The following is a 17,962-nucleotide window of genomic DNA, read 5'->3' as shown; positions in this document are numbered from 1 at the left end:
TTCCATCTTTTTGTGCCCTTGTGTGCATTATCTTTTTCATCCTTATCCTTTACTCCAGAGTCTTCAAGGTGTGTTTGGTTAGTATGCTGTGTGTTAATGTATTTCTACCCTTCTTGAGACATCAACAAGGAAAAGTAGCGTCCATGTGAGGACCGGTGAACAAGTTAGGACATAAATCATGGTCCCAATACGGAAAAACCATTGCATCTAATAGAGAATGTCTCATTTGCACCCCTGGTGGTGAAATATATCAACATTAGGGTGGTCCCAAAAAGGAGGGATTTTTCAAATTGGCTGTGTGTCGGTTTTAAAAGTGCTCCCCCTCTGGTCACCATATGAAATAACAAGTGTGTGTAGCATTTGAAGTGCTCCCTCGTTGGCCAAAATTAATTACAAAAAAAATGTATATAGAGACATACTGTAACAACTTGAAGTACTGTAAATCATGAAGATTAAAAACCAATTACAAACAAAAAATTCAAAAAAATAAATACAAAATTAAACCTTACATTTTTTATATTTGCATAGTATGTATATATTATTAATGTTGTAAATACAAATCTTTATACATCTAGAAAGGGTGGTTCTAAAGAGGTAGGCATTTTTCCGAGGTCTCCAGAAGCTAATAGAGAATGTCTCATTTGCACCCCTGGTGGTGAAATCTATCAACGTTAGGGTGGCGCAAAAAGGAGGGATTTTTCAAATTGACTGTGTGTTGGTTTTAAAAGTGCTCCCCCCTCTGGTCAACATATGAAATGTGTTAACATTTGAAATGTTCCCCCTCTGGCCAACATATGTAATAACAAGTGTGTGTAAGAAATTGAAATGCGCCCCCTTTGGCCAAAATTAATTAAAAAAATTAAAAAAATGTATATAGAGACATACTGTAAGAACTTGAAGTAAATTATGAAGATTAAAAACCAATTATAAACAAAACAAAACAAAAAAACAACTAAAAGCTTACCTTTTTATTTTTGCATAGTATGTATGTATTATTAATGTTGTAAATACACATCTTTATATATCTAGAAAGGGTGGTCCTAAAGAGGTAGGCATTTTTCAGAGGTCTCCAGAAGGTAATAAATACAATATAATGTGTGTGCTGTGTGTGTGTGTGTGTGTGTGTGTGTGTGTGTGTGTGTTCATGTATTTCTACCCTTCTTAAAACATCAACAAGGAAAAGTACCTTCCATATGAGGACATAAATCATGGTCCCGATACGGAAAAACCATTGCATCTAATAGAGAATGTCTCATTTGCACCCCTGGTGGTGATATCTATTAAGATTAGGGTGGTCCCAAAAAGGAGGGATTTTTCAAATTGACTGTGTTGGTTTTAAAAGTTAAAGTTAAAGTACCAGATTTCACTGGTGGTGAAATCTATCAAAATTAGGGTGGTCCCAAAAAAGGAGGGGTTTTCAAATTGACAGTGTGTCGGTCAACATATGAAATAACAAGTGTGTGTAAAAAAATGTAAGTGCTCCCCCTCTGGCCAACATATGTACCGTATTTTTCTGACTATAAGTCGCCGTTTTTTTCATAGTTTGACTTATACTCTGGAGCGACTTATGTGTGAAATTATTAACACATTAGCGTAAAATATCAAATAATATTATTTAGCTCATTCACGTAAGAGACTAGACGTATAAGATTTCATGGGATTTAGCGATTAGGAGTGACAGATTGTTTGGTAAACGTATAGCATGTTCTATATGTTATAGTTATTTGAATGACTCTTACCATAATATGTTACGTTAACATACCAGGCACGTTCTCAGTTGGTTATTTATGCCTCATACTCCAATGCGACTTATATATGTTTTTTTCCTTCTTTATTATGCATTTTCAGCCAGTGCGACTTATACTCCGGAGCGACTTATACTCCGAAAAATACGGTAATAACAAGTGTGTGTAAGAATTTGAAATGCATCCCCTATGGCCAAAATGAATGAAAAATAAATAAATAAATAACAATAATTAAAAAATTTTTTTTTTTAAATAAATAAAAAAATAAAAAAATATGTGTGTATATATATATATATATATATATATATATATATATATATATATATATATATATATATATATATATATATATATATATATATATATATATATATAGAGAGAGAGAGAGAGAGACATACTGTAATAACTTGAAGTAAATAATGATGATTATTACCAATTACAAACAAAACATTTTAAAAAATAATTTACTAAAAGCTTGCCTTTTTTATATTTGCACAGTTTGTATACAGTATATTATTAATGTTGTAAATACAAATCTTTATATATGTAGAAAGGGTAGTCCTAAAGACGGAGGCATTTTTCACAGGTCTGAAGAAGGTAAGAAATACAAGAATGTGTGTGTGTTCTCAAGTCTTGTCTCTTTGTCATCCAAGGTGGAGACCATCGGCGATGCCTACATGGTGGTGGCCGGGACTCCTGAGAAGACCAAGTATCATGCCCATAACATTTGTGACATGGCCTTGGACATGGTGCGCTCCATAGACCACTTGAAAGACCCTTCCAACGGGAACAACATCCAGATCCGTGTCGGTGGGTCCACTCAATTTAGTGTTGCACTGCCAAAACTCACCTGGTTTTTGGCAGGTATCCACTCGGGGATGGTGGTCGCAGGTGTGGTGGGACACAAGATGCCACGATACGGTCTCCACGGCGACACGGTCCACACGGCGTCTGCCATGGAGAGCAATGGAAAAGTGAGCAGGGAGGAAAATGACACAAGACATAATGAGATATTGCAAATGTCAATACTAAAAGGTGCTTCGACACATTAAATGTGGCATCACAGCACATGTCCTACAAAATACACAATACAATGTAGTGTAACACAATATACCAGAACATAACACATTGTAGTGTAACACAATATACAAGAACATAACACAATGTAGTGTAACAGAATATAGAAGAACATAACACGATATACAAGAACATAATACAATGTAGTGTAACACAATATACTAGAACATAATACAATGTAGTGTAACACAATATAGAAGAACATAACACAATATACTAGAACATAATACAATGTAGTGTAACACAATATACTAGAACATAATACAATGTAGTGTAACACAATATACAAGAACATAACACAATGTAGTGTAACACAATATAGAAGAACATAACACAATATACTAGAACATAATACAATGTAGTGTAACACAATATACCAGAACATAACACAATGTAGTGTAACACAATATACAAGAACATAACACAATGTAGTGTAACACAATATACCAGAACATAACACAATGTAGTGTAACACAATATACCAGAACATAACACAATGTAGTGTAACACAATATAGAAGAACATAACACAATATACCAGAACATAATACAATGTAGTGTAACACAATATACAAGAACATAATACAATATACAAGAACATAATACAATGTAGTGTAACACAGTATACAGAACATAACAACATGTAGTGTAACACAATACACAAGAACATAACACAATATACCAGAACATAACACAATGCAACATATCAAATTACAATGTAATGACATTTAACCTAACACAATATAAAGCAACACAATGCAGAAATACACAAATGTAACCTCATGCAATTGTAAGATATTGCAGTTTAGTGAAACTCAATGTAGACTAACTCAATGTAGCCTAACTCAATGTAGCCTAACTCAATGTAGCTCAACTCAATGTAGCTTAACTCAATGTAGCCTAACTCAATGTAGCCTAACTCAATGTAGCCTAACTCAATGTCGCCTAACTCAATGTAGACTAACTCAATGTAGCCTAACTCAATGTAGCCTAACTCAATGTAGCCTAACTCAATGTGACCTATCTCAATGTCGCCTAACTCAATGTAGCCCAACTCAATGTAGCCCAACTCAATGTAGACTAACTCAATGTAGCCTAACTCAATGTAGCCTAACTCAATGTAGCCTAACTCAATGTCGCCTAACTCAATGTAGCCCAACTCAATGTAGCCCAACTCAATGTAGACTAACTCAATGTAGCCTAACTCAATGTAGCCTCACACAGAGTAGCGTAACTCTATGTAGCCTAACTCAATGTAGCCTAACTCAATGTAGCCTAACACAGAGTAGCGTAATACCGTGTAACCTAATCTATAATAATGCAACATAAGGTAAAGTAACGCAACGTAGCCTAACTCAATGTAGCCTAACTCAATGTCGCCTAACTCAATGTAGCCCAACTCAATGTAGCCCAACTCAATGTAGACTAACTCAATGTAGCCTAACTCAATGTAGCCTCACACAGAGTAGCGTAACTCTATGTAGCCTAACTCAATGTAGCCTAACACAGAGTAGCGTAACTCAATGTAGCTTAACTCAATGTAGCCTTACACAATGTAGTATAACTCAATGTAGCCAAACGCAAATGTAGCCTAACTCGCAGTAACGTAACTCAATGTAGCATTTACTCAACGTCGGGTACCGCAACGTAGCATAACTCAATACCGTGTAACCTAATCTATAATAATGCAACATAAGGTAAAGTAACGCAACGTAGCGTAACTCAATGTAACGTTCTTCAATACACAATAACTCAATGTGATGTAACTCAATAGACCTTGACGCAATGTAGCTCGATGATGAGTAACACAATGTAACGTAACAATGCAGAGTAACACAATGTAACGTAACACAACGGCGTGGTAAGAATATTCTACATCTTTTTGGCCTAAATGAAGTGTTAAATCAAGTCTTATTCATGTCTTATATGTATAACAGTGCAGTGTTTATCTTATTTTCTATTATCGTATCGTGGCTATTGAATTTGATAGTCAGGAAGCAGGACTTCTGTTTCAAGGTTAAGGGCGAACACTGCTAAAAACATGGCGGCTAATCTTAGCGCTACTCTATCTCCACGGCGACAATCAAGTTGAATAACTTTTTAATTTTTCAAATGTTCTTGTAATCAGGCCATATTTTCGGTATATTAGATCAAATTTATAGTAAAAATTCCATCTAATGTACCGAAAATATGGTTTGATTACAAGAATATTTGAAAAAGTATATGACTAAGAAGACTTAATGAACCTTTACGAGTAATTTTGAATGTGCTTCAACTTCAACTCCTGCCTCATCAATAGCACATCTCTACATTGGTGAGCCTTCAGCGTGAGCGATGTCAAAAGACCGTGGTTTGCACTGCAAAAAGTCAGTGTTGAAAAACAAGAAAAAAATATACAAAAATGAGGGGTATTTTATTTGAACTAAGCAAAATTATCTGCCAATAGAACAAGAAAATTTGACTTGTCAAGACTTTCCAAAACAAGTAAAATTAGGTAACCGCAATGAACCCAAAAATACCTTAAAAAAGGTATATTCTCACTAATAACAAGTGCACTTTTCTTGGTAGAAAAAAAAGAGAGACCTTTTTGCTCAATATGTTGAAAAATATTCTAAAATGAAGTAAATGCTAGTGCCATTATCTTGACATAATGATATGTGCTCGGCATCATGAATTTTTTTTTTCATGCTTGAAGTAAGAAATGATTACTTTAAAAAAGTAGTTTTATACTTGTGAGTGTTGATGACACAGCTTTGCAACACTTGATATTCTAGTTTCAAGCATGTTTTACTCAATATAGGTCATAGTTTAGAGGGGACAGAGCCTTCTCTGTTGCAGGTCCCAAACTCTGGAACGATCTCCCTCTCCATGTGAGACAGGCCCCTTCTTTGGCTATTTTTAAGACCCTTCTTAAAACCAATTTTTATTCACTGGCTTTTAACCCAGCATGAGACTTTTAAACTGTTTTTAACTTTTGTAACTGTTTTTAACTTTTTAACTGCTTTTTATCTAACAAATCGATTTTAGGGTAATTTGTATTTGCTTTTTCAATGTTTATTTTACTTCTGTTTTAAATGTTATTTTTTAGTCTGTCCTTTGCCTGTATTTATTTGTGGTGCACAGCCCTTTGTTCTTCAACTGTGGTTGTTTTTAAAGGGCTTTATAAATAAAGTTGGTATGGTATGGTATGGTATAAAATAAACATGGGCAAATTAAGGCCCAGGGGCCACATGCGGCCCCTTTGAGCTTTTCAATCTGGCCCGCCGGACATTCCCAAATAATGTTTTTAGATCTTTAAGATGGAAATTGTAGCTGCCATTATGATGTGTAGTCATGTTTTCTAATGACCGTAAGTCTTGAATTATACAAAGTATTTCTATTGTTGGAATTTGCACTTATGGATGATATACTAGTTACTATGGTAATCTAATTAGTTTCTATGGTAATCTAATTAGTTACTATGGTCATCTAAGTCACAGCAGCTCAGATGAGGCACCAAGCAGTGTGGGCGGGAAGCGTTTCCACAGACGCGGAAGGAGATTTTCACAACAAAGTTCTAAAGCTTAGTGATGTATAGAATAGAAAGTACTTTATTGATCCCTGGGGGAAATTCAGCAAATATCAGATACATCAGATTGTAGGTGGGTTTATTTTGTACCCTTCGCGTTCATATTTCACTCTTTGTTGCATTTTTGTTGCGTTTCACTTGATTGTAAAATGTGTCGATCGAAAGTGGGTGTGAGATTCATATTTTGTCAATATTCAGTGTTTTATCGTTCATAGGAAAATGTAAAATTCCAGTGCGTTTTTTAAGGCGGTCTGTCATAACGTTTTTAGCATTCAATCAGACATTATTGTGAGGTTTTGTATTAGTGTTACTAAGAATAGATACACTACCGTTCAAAAGTTTGGGGTCACATGTAAATGTCCTTATTTTTGAAGGAAAAGCACTGTACTTTTCAATGAAGATAACTTTAAACTAGTCTTAACTTTAAAGAAATACACTCTATACAGTGCTAATGTGGTAAATGACTATTCTAGCTGCAAATGTCTGCTTTTTGGTGCAATATCTACATAGGTGTATAGAGGCCCATTTCCAGCAACTATCACTCCAGTGTTCTAATGGTACAATGTGTTTGCTCATTGGCTCAGAAGGCTAATTGATGATTAGAAAACCCTTGTGCAATCATGTTCACACATCTGAAAACACTTTAGCTCGTTACAGAAGCTACAAAACTGACCTTCCTTTGAGCAGATTGAGTTTCTGGAGCATCACATTTGTGGGGTCAATTAAACGCTCAAAATGGCCAGAAAAAGAGAACTTTCATCTGAAACTCGACAGTGTATTCTTGTTCTTAGAAATGAAGGCTATTCCACAAAATTGTTTGGGTGACCCCAAACTTTTGAACGGCCCCCAGACACATTTTTTTCTCTAAATGTGGCCCCTGAATCAAAATAATTGCCCAGGCATGGTATAAAATCTCAGCAACAAGCTGTAATATCTTACTGAGATCATTTAGGACCAAAACACTTAAAACAAGTAAAACACTCTAACATAAAATCTGCTTAGTGAGAAGAATGATCTTATCAGACAGAAAATAAGCAAATATCCCCCTTATTTGAGATATTTCATCTTACTTAGGTTTCAGTTTTTGCAGTGTGAGCACATCACAAGTGTCGCATAAAGCAATGCACTGCAAAAACTGAAATTAAGTAAGATGAAATATCTCAAACAAGGGTGATATTTGCTTATTTTCTGTCTGATAAGATAGTTTTTCTCACTAAACAGATTTTATGTTACAGTGTTTTACTTGTTTTAAGTGTTTTGGTCCTAAACACAAGGCCAAAGCTTAGAGGTGACAGAGCTCTCGCCGCTGCTGCTCCCAAGCTCTGGAACGACCTACCTCTGAGTGTTAGACAAGCCTCCTCTCTTCCTGTTTTTAAATCTCTCTTAAAAACATACTTTTGTTCCATGGCTTTTAACACTGAGTGATATCCATCCTGCAATGGCGCCCGATAATACACCTGCTGTGAACCTGTTTTTATGTTTTATTTATTTATTTTTTATCGTGTTCTGTTTGTGTCGTGTTGTGTTTGCTCGGTTCTCGTATTATCTTTTAACCTGCCCATTGTACAGCACTTTGGCTACCCCTGTGGTAAATTTTAAATGTGCTTTATAAATAAAGTTGATTTGATTTGATTTGATTTAAATGATGTCAGTAAGATATTACAGCTTGTTGCTGAGATTTGATGAGCTATATTGAGTAAAACATGCTTGAAACTAGAATATCAACTGCTGCAAAGCTGCGTCATCAACACTCACAAGTATAAAACTACTTTTTTAAAGTAATCATTTCTTACTTCAAGCATGAAAAAAAAAATCCTGATGCCGAGCACATATCATTATGTCAAGATAATGGCACTAGCATTTACTTCATTTAAGAATATTTTTCAACATATTGAGCAAAAAGGTCTACTTTTTTTTTCTACCAAGAAAAGTGCACTTGTTATTAGTGAGAATATACTTATTTTAAGGTATTTTTGGGTTCATTGAGGTTAGCTAATTTGACTTGTTTTGGAAAGTCTTGACAAGCCACATTTTCTTCTTCTATTGGCAGATCATTTTGCTTAGTTCAAATAAAATACCCCTCATTGTTGTATTTTTTTTTTCTTGTTTTTCAACACTGACTTTTTGCAGTGTATAAAGCCATGCAGCTTATAGGAATGTGATGGAATGTCACGGAACGTCACGTTAAGTAACACAAGTCAATGCAGTGTGACACAACATATTTATCCGTCTATCTTACCTTGTTCTCCCTTGTCTGTTCTCTCCATCAGGAGATGCATATCCAGCTCAGCAGTGCCACCTATGAGCACCTGAAAGGAAGCCACTTTATTTTTGAAAGAAGAGGCATCATCACCATCAAGGTCAGGGGTCAAATGTGTCACCGGGGCAACGGCACCCGCCGCGCGTACTTCTCAACCATGGCAACAAAAACAAACTGCTGTAGGACATGTGACTAACACGGTGTGCTAATGTGTCAACAGTAAATATAAATATGTATCTGCCGTTACAAAACCTTCCCCCAGGCTGGTATCGCTGCAAATGGAAGATGGTGTGTATCAGCAAGCCGACAAAATATTTCCTGAATTATTTACAAAAATATAATAGTTTGCAATGTTTTGGCTCTGGGCGGTGAACATGTTTAGCATTCGGAGCGGGAAAGTGACGCTTGACTACGTTCTCTGATAATGCCAGCAAAGTTCCGTCTAAAACTGCTCGTAGAAAAAGTTTCTATCACTAGACCGCCTGTCCCTGGTATATAATGTGTGTACACCAGGGGTGTCACAGTCAAGGTATATAATGTGTGTACACCAGGGGTGTCAAAGTCAAGGTATATAATGTGTGTACACCAGGGGTGTCACAGTCAAGGTATATAATGTGTGTACACCAGGGGTGTCAAAGTCAAGGTATATAATGTGTGTACACCAGGGGTGTCACAGTCAAGGTATATAATGTGTGTACACCAGGGGTGTCAAAGTCAAGGTATATAATGCGTGTACACCAGGGGTGTCAAAGTCAAGGTATATAATGTGTGTACACCAGGGGTGTCAAAGTCAAGGTATATAATGTGTGTACACCAGGGGTGTCACAGTCAAGGTATATAATGTGTGTACACCAGGGGTGTCAAAGTCAAGGTATATAATGCGTGTACACCAGGGGTGTCAAAGTCAAGGTATATAATGTGTGTACACCAGGGGTGTCAAAGTCAAGGTATATAATGTGTGTACACCAGGGGTGTCAAAGTCAAGGTATATAATGTGTGTACACCAGGGGTGTCAAAGTCAAGGTATATAATGCGTGTACACCAGGGGTGTCACAGTCAAGGTATATAATGTGTGTACACCAGGGGTGTCAAAGTCAAGGTATATAATGTGTGTACACCAGGGGTGTCACAGTCAAGGCCCTCAGGCCAGCGAATTATCAATCAATCAATCAATGTTTATTCATATAACCCTAAAGCACAAGTGTCTAAAAGGGCTGCACAAGCCACAACGACATCCTCGGTTCACAGCCCACATAAGGGTAAGGAAAGACTCACAACCCAGTGGGATGTCAATGTGAATGACATCCCACCCCCTTGGGGAGACCGGATGCAATGGACGTCGAAGGGGTCTAGCATAATATTGTGAAAGTCCAGTCCATAGTGGATCTAACATAATAGTGAGAGTCCAGTCCATAGTGGATCTAACATAATAGTATGAGAGTCCAGTCCATAGTGGATTTAACATAATAGTGAGAGTCCAGTCCATAGTGGATCTAACATAATAGTGAGAGTCCAGTCCATAGTGGATCTAACATAATAGTGTGAGAGTCCAGTCCATAGTGGATCTAACATAATAGTGAGAGTCCAGTCCATAGTGGATCTAACATAATAGTGGGAGTCCAGTCCATAGTGGATCTAACATAATAGTGAAAGTCCAGTCCATAGTGGATCTAACATAATAGTGAGAGTCCAGTCCATAGTAGATCTAACATAATAGTGTGAGAGTCCAGTCCATAGTGGATCTAACATAATAGTGTGAGAGTCCAGTCCATAGTGGATCTAACACAAAAGTGAGAGTCCAGTCCATAGTGGATCTAACATAATAGTGTGAGAGTCCAGTCCATAGTGGATCTAACATAATAGTGAGAGTCCAGTCCATAGTGGATCTAACATAATAGTGAGAGTCCAGTCCATAGTGGATCTAAGATAATAATGAGGGTCCAGTCCATAGTGGATCTAAAATAATAGTGAGAGTCCAGTCCATTGTGGGGCCAGCAGGAGATCATCTTGAGTGGAGACGGGTCAGCAGTGCAGATATGTCCCCGACCGATGCACAGGCGAGTGGTCCACCCTGGGTCCCGACTCTTGACAGCCAGCACTTCATCCATGGCCATAATTATCTATCTATCATTATTATGATATTGATTAGTATTAGAAGCGGCCCGCAGGCCACAGCCGCCTGCTGCTGTATTGCACGCACCAATACTCCATCAGTGTTGATGCTAGGAATTTTTAAAATGGGGTCCCAGGGACCTCATCAAGTCATAAAAATGGGGTCCTACAGTAAATGTTTGGGGTCCCACTTTTTTGTAAGCGTTTTGAAAACAAATGATAAATGTATGGATGATCCTGTTATATCTCACATTCTATATTGTGTTTTGGAAAAAGGTTGTCATAAACGTTACTTAATATATTTAAAAAAATAATACAAAACAAAACACCATTTTATGCATATGTACATTTATTCAGTTATATATATTTTTTAATATTTTTATTGTAATATTTGTTCTATTTTTGGCCAAAGTAAGACAAAGAAAACAATCTGAAGTTGTCTTTATTTTTTAGTTTTAATGCCATGATTTTTAGTCCGGCCTGCGTGTGCACAGATTTTCCTCCATGCGGCCCCTGAGCTAAAATGTGTTTGACACCCCTGGTGTACACCAATTGTGTGTAGAATGTGTGCCAATAACAAGACATTGAGTCAGTGTTTCTTAACCATAGGGCCGGGGGGCCCATTGTTGGGCCACGAATGCCCCCTAGAAAATATGTTTCTCAGTTGTAATACACTTTTCCACTTTTAATGACAATAACAAACAAACAGAAGAAGCTATAACTCAAGTCAGAGAAGTTTTTATTTCTGACTAAATTGGTGAATTTGCACTTAGTTTTACTGAAAGTTTATTGTAAAAAAACATTATTATTTATCATAAATTTTGTGATAATTTATTCATTTTAACACTTCGTAATTGTATGTACATTTTAATTTTCATTAGCTGTTTTGCAGTATATTTGATTAGAAGTTATTTTTGTAATCAGCCTGACCTAAGCCTTGATAATGATCTTTGTGATTTACACGTTTTCATATCATTTGACAAAATCCTGTTAAACTGAAAGTAGATTAGATTTAAATATTGAATACAATTAAAATCAAGAGTTAAATGACCAATATTTGATAATGTTGGTAATGCCCTTCAAAAAGGTTAAGAACTCCTGCGTTGAGACTTTCCTTCCATCCGTTCATCTTTCAGGGCAATGTAGAGATCGAGACCTACTGGCTGAAAGGAAAGCGGGACAAAGACGGCAACGCTCAAGCGGCGTGTCCTCAATTTGAGACCCAGACCATCAGCAAGGCCACCGTCCTTGGGACTGAAGCCACAAGAGATGAGGAAGGACTGGTAGGATGAACACAAAATCACTTGCAGTGGAACCTCGATTTACCAACTTAATTGGTTCGTCAACATGGTAAAGGAAAGTTCGTAAAAAGAAGCAGAGTTCCCCATAACAACCAATGTAAACATGAATAATTAGTTTGTAAAAAGTCCCTATTTTAGTAAAAAAACTGCACACTGTGAAGACACCATAATATATATATATATATATATATATATATATATATATATATATATATATATATATATATATATATATATATATATATATATATATATATATATATATGTATGTATGTATGTGTGGATATATATATATATATGTGTATATGTGTGGATATATATATATATATGTGTATATGTGTATGTGTATATATATATATATACATATACATATATATATATATATATATATATATATATATATATATATATATGTGTATATGTATATATATATATATATATATATATATATGTGTATATGTATATGTATATATATAAAGCATATATATATATATGTGTATATGTATATGTATATATATAAAGCATATATATATATATATATATATGTATATGTATATATATATATATGTGTATATGTGTATATATGTATATGTATATATACTGTATATATGTGTATATGTACATGTATATATGTGTATATATATGTATATATGTATACATATATGTATATATATGGATGTATATATGTGTGTATTTATATATGTACATATATGTGTGTATATATGTATATCTATGTATGTTCATGTACATATGTATGTATGTATGTCTATATATACAGTATATATGGGAATAAGCGGTAGAAAATGGATGGATGGATATATATATATGTATATATGTATATCTGTGATGAGGTGGCGACTTGTCCAGGGTGTACCCCGCCTTCCGCCCAATTGAGTAATGGCCCAACAATCTTCTTTTTTTTTTCTCAAACAACATTACGCAAGCCTAAATGTCAACACACACACAAAAGTCTAATTGGTGCGTTTCAAAAACAAAAAAACAAAAAAGGAAATCAATTTACCTTTGAGTCTTTAGAGGGAGCAATGTAACTTCATACGGGAATATTTGCGGCATTGTTGAAAACTCTAGGAGTTTTGGAGTGACAAACCAGCAGTGGCATCACGTAGTTGCCACTAGCGTTAGCACAATTTATCAGAGTGAGGAGATCCTTCATTGGTTCGTGTCCCGGTAGTGCTTTCTCCTCCGCTGTAACAAAGGTCCGCTGTGGCATCTTTTTTGGTCTCATCACAATTAAAGAGTTGTTGCAGTACAAAGCCCGCTTCGCCGCAAGCCGCAGGCTAACTAGCTAAAATGCTAGCTCAAAGCGGTTGTCTCGCAACCCGAAGCTAAACAGCGAAACTGTGAGAGTTTGGATTTATTTAAAATATTTATCATGACACAAAGTGATCTGTAAGACAGACTGACACAGACCTGCACAAGGTACGACGATGGTGGAAATAAACTCGTCAGCCTCGAAGCTCTTAGACATTTGTTTTTTTTATCATAAACTATCAGTGTGAGGCGATCCTTCATCGGCTTGTGTCCCGGTAGTGCTTTTTCCTTCGCTGTAACAAAGGTCTGCTGTGGCATCTTTTTTGGTCTCATCACAATTAAAGATACTGCAATATTGTACATTATAATTGGGATTTGTTATAAATATTGTATATATTATATACTGTATATATAATATGTAAATATTACATATGTATTATATTTATATTGCTACTATGGTACATTTTTAGTCTAATTTATACCTTTTGTTTTCACCCTCTTTTTGTGCTCTTGTGTGCATTATCCTTTCCATACTTTGTAACTGAGCTACCGTGTGGAACAATTTCCCTTGTGGATCATTAAAGTTTGTCTAAGTCTAAATGTGTGTCTACAGAATGTAAACAGGATGTGATGTAGGGGCCCCCGTCTCTTCAAAATGGCAGCCCTCGATGGCTTCAAGCGGCATGCAAAATGAATGAATGAATGAAGCGTTTGTGTGCTGAGACATGGTTCGCACACAGAGGCGTATTTAGCGCGATGTGAACGTTCTTAAACAGAAAAAGTCGCAAATAGAGTTCCACAGTTCTTGCTTTTTGAACTTATTTTGGTATTTTTCTTTCCTCACTCGCAGGTTTTCCCACTAATGGCCGGCGAGGACGAGGACGACGTCAAATCCATTCCCTCTCATCGCATCAAGATGGAGATTTCGGGCCCTTCTCCAGAAGGGTCTATGGAGGAGTGTCGGGCGGAGGAGACGTCAGTCCATAAGGTACGGCGGTCACACGTCGTTGTCGTCAAATGCTGCCAATGAGCTCACCCCACGCCCTCACCACCGCTCGATTCCCCTTGGGGGCGATGGACAGCTGCGTAGCGCTTCTACAGCTGCAGCCGGCCCCCGTAGCTCCCACTCCCTCCCCTCTGTTGCAAGTCTTGTTGATTCTATGTAACATGTTTATGTGTACTATAGGGGGCGGCATGGCGTAGTGGGTAGAGCGGCTGTGCCAGAAGCCTGAGGGTTGCATGTTCGCTCCCCACCTCTTACCATCCAAAATCGCTGCCGTTGTGTCCTTGGGCAGGACACTTCACCCTTGCCCCTGGTGCCGCTCACACCGGTGGATGAATGATGAATGATAGGTGGTGGTCGGAGGGGCCGTAGGCGCAAACTGGCAGCCACGCTTCCGTCAGTCTACCCCAGGGCAGCTGTGGCTACGAAAGTAGCTTACCACCACCAGGTGTGAATGAATAATGGGTTCTCACTTCTCTGTGAAGCGCTTTGAGTGTCTAGAAAAGCGCTATATAAATCTAATCCATTATTATTATTATTATTATTATGGCTATGAGTTTTTTTCCCTTGGCCTCAGTCTGGAACCCCTCTCAAGAGTCCAGCCTTTGACTGACTATTCACCTGTTTCCCACCTTTTTAAGGGGCACCGTAAGTGGCTGACCTGTCAGTGGTCCTGTCTTGTCTCCCTGTAGTGTATGTCTGCTCTTAGTGGGACTGTGCTGAAAACCTAATTCCAGTTCTTATACGTCTTGCACATGTGAAGAATGGACAATAATAAATCAACTTGAGCTTGGACTTGTTGTCTCCTCAGTCCCACTACAAAGACGCCTTACAGGACGGCCTGGAGGACGCTCACCTGGAGCTGGTGTCACCGGACTCTGACGGCGGGGTCTCCATCATGGAGTCACATGACGGCTCCTCTGACTCCCACTGCTCCAAGAGCACAACGTGTTCCGTGTCCTGAACCCCGGTCTCTGGTAAAAGTCTAACTGATGCTGTCGTCAGTTATTGACCTGTATTACTTTGTATTGCTGCACTTTTTGGAAAACCACTAAACATGATCCCAATATCTCAATGCTGACTGACAGACTATGACCTCATGGTATTTCACGACACAGCTTAATCATACGCATCTATTTAAAGGCCTACTGAAATGAATTTTTTAATTTAAACGGGGATAGCAGATCCATTCTATGTGTCATACTTGATCATTTTGCGATATTGCCATATTTTTGCTGAAAGGATTTAGTATAGAACAACGACGATAAAATTCGCAACTTTTGGTCTCTGATAAAAAAAAAGCCTTGCCCCTACCGGAAGTAGCGTGACGTAGTCGGTTGTTCACTTCCTCATATTTTCCTATTGTTTTCAACGCAGCTAGAGCGATCGAACCGAGAAAGCGACGATTACCCCATTAATTTGCGCGAGGATGAAAGATTTGTGGATGAGGAACGTTAGAGTGACGGACTAGAATGCAGTGCAAAACATATATTTTTTCGCTCTGACTGTAACTTAGGTACAAGCTGGCTCATTGGATTCCACACTCTCTCCTTTTTCTATTGTGGATCACGGATTTGTATTTTAAACCACCTCGGATACTATATCCTCTTGAAAATGAGAGTCGAGAACGCGAAATGGACATTCACAGGGACTTTTATCTCCACGACAATACATCGGCGAAGCTCTTTAGCTATTAAGCTAACGTGATAGCATCTGGCTCAAATGCAGATAGAAACAAAATAAATAAATCCCTGACTGGAAGGATAGACAGAAGATCAACAATACTATTAAACCATGGACATGTAACTACACGGTTAATAATTCTCAGCCTGGCAAAGCTCACCAATGCTGTTGCTAACGACGCTGAAGCTAACTTAGCAACCGGACCTCACAGAGCTATGATAAAACATTAGCGCTCCACCTACGCCAGCCAGCCCTCATCTGCTCATCAACACCCGTGCTCACCTGCGTTCCAGTGATCGACGGCGCGACAAAGGACTTCACCCGATCACAGATGCGATTGGCGGCTAGCGTTGGCTAGCGCGTCTGCTATCCAAGTAAGTCCTCCTTGTTGTGTTGCTACAGCCAGCCGCTAATACACCGATCCCACCTACAACTTTCTTCTTTGCAGTCTCCATTGTTCATTAAACAAATTGCAAAAGATTCACCAACACAGATGTCCAGAATACTGTGGAATTATGAAATGAAAACAGAGCTTTTTGTATTGGCTTCAATGGGCTACCGATACTTCTGTGTCACTGGTTACGTCACGCGCATACGTCATCATCTAAAGGCGTTTTCAACCGGAAGTTTAGCGGGAAATTCAAAATGTCACTTTATAAGTTAACCCGGCCGTATTGGCATGTGTTGCAATGTTAAGATTTCATCATTGATATATAAACTATCAGACTGCGTGGTCGCTAGTAGTGGCTTTCAGTAGGCCTTTAATTTGAATATAAATAAGTCTGCACGTAGATTTTCCTTGCACCAACAAGTGTTCACTGCTATGCGGTTGAACATTTATGCTGTAAATATTTCTTGCAGTGTTGCCCGCTACTGACAACTGACTTTATTCTTCATCCGTGGATGTTTGCATATCAATGAGCTTGAGCTCAGTGGAATTAAAGCAAGTTGGCTTCAAATGTGTGCACAGACTTGTTTGCTGTGGGCAGTCACAAGCTACATGTTGCTAATCTAGGGAGCTTCATTACATTTCCCGGTAGCTTCACTACTTTTTGAACGTGTAGCTTTTCCTGTAGCTTAGCTACTTTTAGACCCATGTCGCTTACATGAAAGCTACAAGCTACAAAGGGAGTGGGGTGAATTATACCATGTACCATTTGGGAGCTGGCATGTGTTTGTATTTGGTCACAGTATCCTTTAGAGCAGGCCTGGGCAATTATTTTGACTCGGGTGCCACATTTAGAGAAAAAAATGTGTCTGGGGGCCGGTATATCTATTTTTAGGAACACTAATATATAACCTCACAACAATGTCTGATTAAACGCTAAAAACGTTATGACAGACCGCCGTAAAAAACGTAATTGAGTTTTAAATTTTTCTATGAACGATAAAACACTGAATATTGACAACATATGAATGTCACACCCCCTTTCCATCGACATATTTTACAATCAAGTGAAACGCAACAAAAATGCAACAAACAATGAAATATGAACGCAAAGGGTACAAAATAAATTTCCCCCAGGGATCAATAAAGTACTTTCTATTCTATATATCACTAAGCTTTAGAACTTTGTGGTGAAAATCTCCTTCCCGCCCACACTGCTTGGTGCCTCATCTGAGCTGCTGTGACGTAGATTACCATAGTAACTAATTAGATTACCATAGTAACTAGTACATCATCCATAAGTGCAGATTCCAACCATTGAAATACTTAGTATAGTTGAAGACTTACGGTCACTAGAAAACATGACTGCACATCATAATGGCAGCTACACTTTACATCTTAAAGGTCTAAAAAAAAATTCTGGGAATGTCCAGCGGGCCAGATTGAAAAGCTCAACGGGCCGCATGTGGCCCCCGGGCCTTAATTTTCCCAGGTCTGCTTTAGAGGATTATTCTACTAAGGTATAAAGTGTACATGTCCATCACCAAGAGAGTG

At 37.7% G+C, this 17,962-nt stretch overlaps 1 protein-coding gene across 1 annotated transcript in view; it reads left to right on the top strand.

Annotated features, from left to right (window-relative positions):
* LOC133649130 (soluble guanylate cyclase 88E-like) overlaps nucleotides 1-16,979 on the top strand; it is a 42,072-nt gene extending 25,093 nt beyond the window's left edge. The window contains exons 14-19 of the mRNA XM_062045937.1: nucleotides 2,399-2,555; nucleotides 2,610-2,719; nucleotides 8,660-8,749; nucleotides 11,898-12,044; nucleotides 14,185-14,322; nucleotides 15,149-16,979. Coding sequence (XP_061901921.1) covers nucleotides 2,399-2,555; nucleotides 2,610-2,719; nucleotides 8,660-8,749; nucleotides 11,898-12,044; nucleotides 14,185-14,322; nucleotides 15,149-15,301 — 795 coding nt within the window. The 3' untranslated portion in view covers nucleotides 15,302-16,979. The remainder of the gene's footprint in view (nucleotides 1-2,398; nucleotides 2,556-2,609; nucleotides 2,720-8,659; nucleotides 8,750-11,897; nucleotides 12,045-14,184; nucleotides 14,323-15,148) is intronic.
* Nucleotides 16,980-17,962: the final 983 nt, after the last annotated feature.

Source organism: Entelurus aequoreus, linkage group LG04 (assembly GCF_033978785.1).
Source record: "Entelurus aequoreus isolate RoL-2023_Sb linkage group LG04, RoL_Eaeq_v1.1, whole genome shotgun sequence".
Lineage (NCBI taxonomy): Eukaryota > Metazoa > Chordata > Actinopteri > Syngnathiformes > Syngnathidae > Entelurus > Entelurus aequoreus.
The sequence above is the reverse complement of the archived record's forward strand: the minus strand, read 5'-3'. Positions and strand labels throughout refer to the sequence as shown.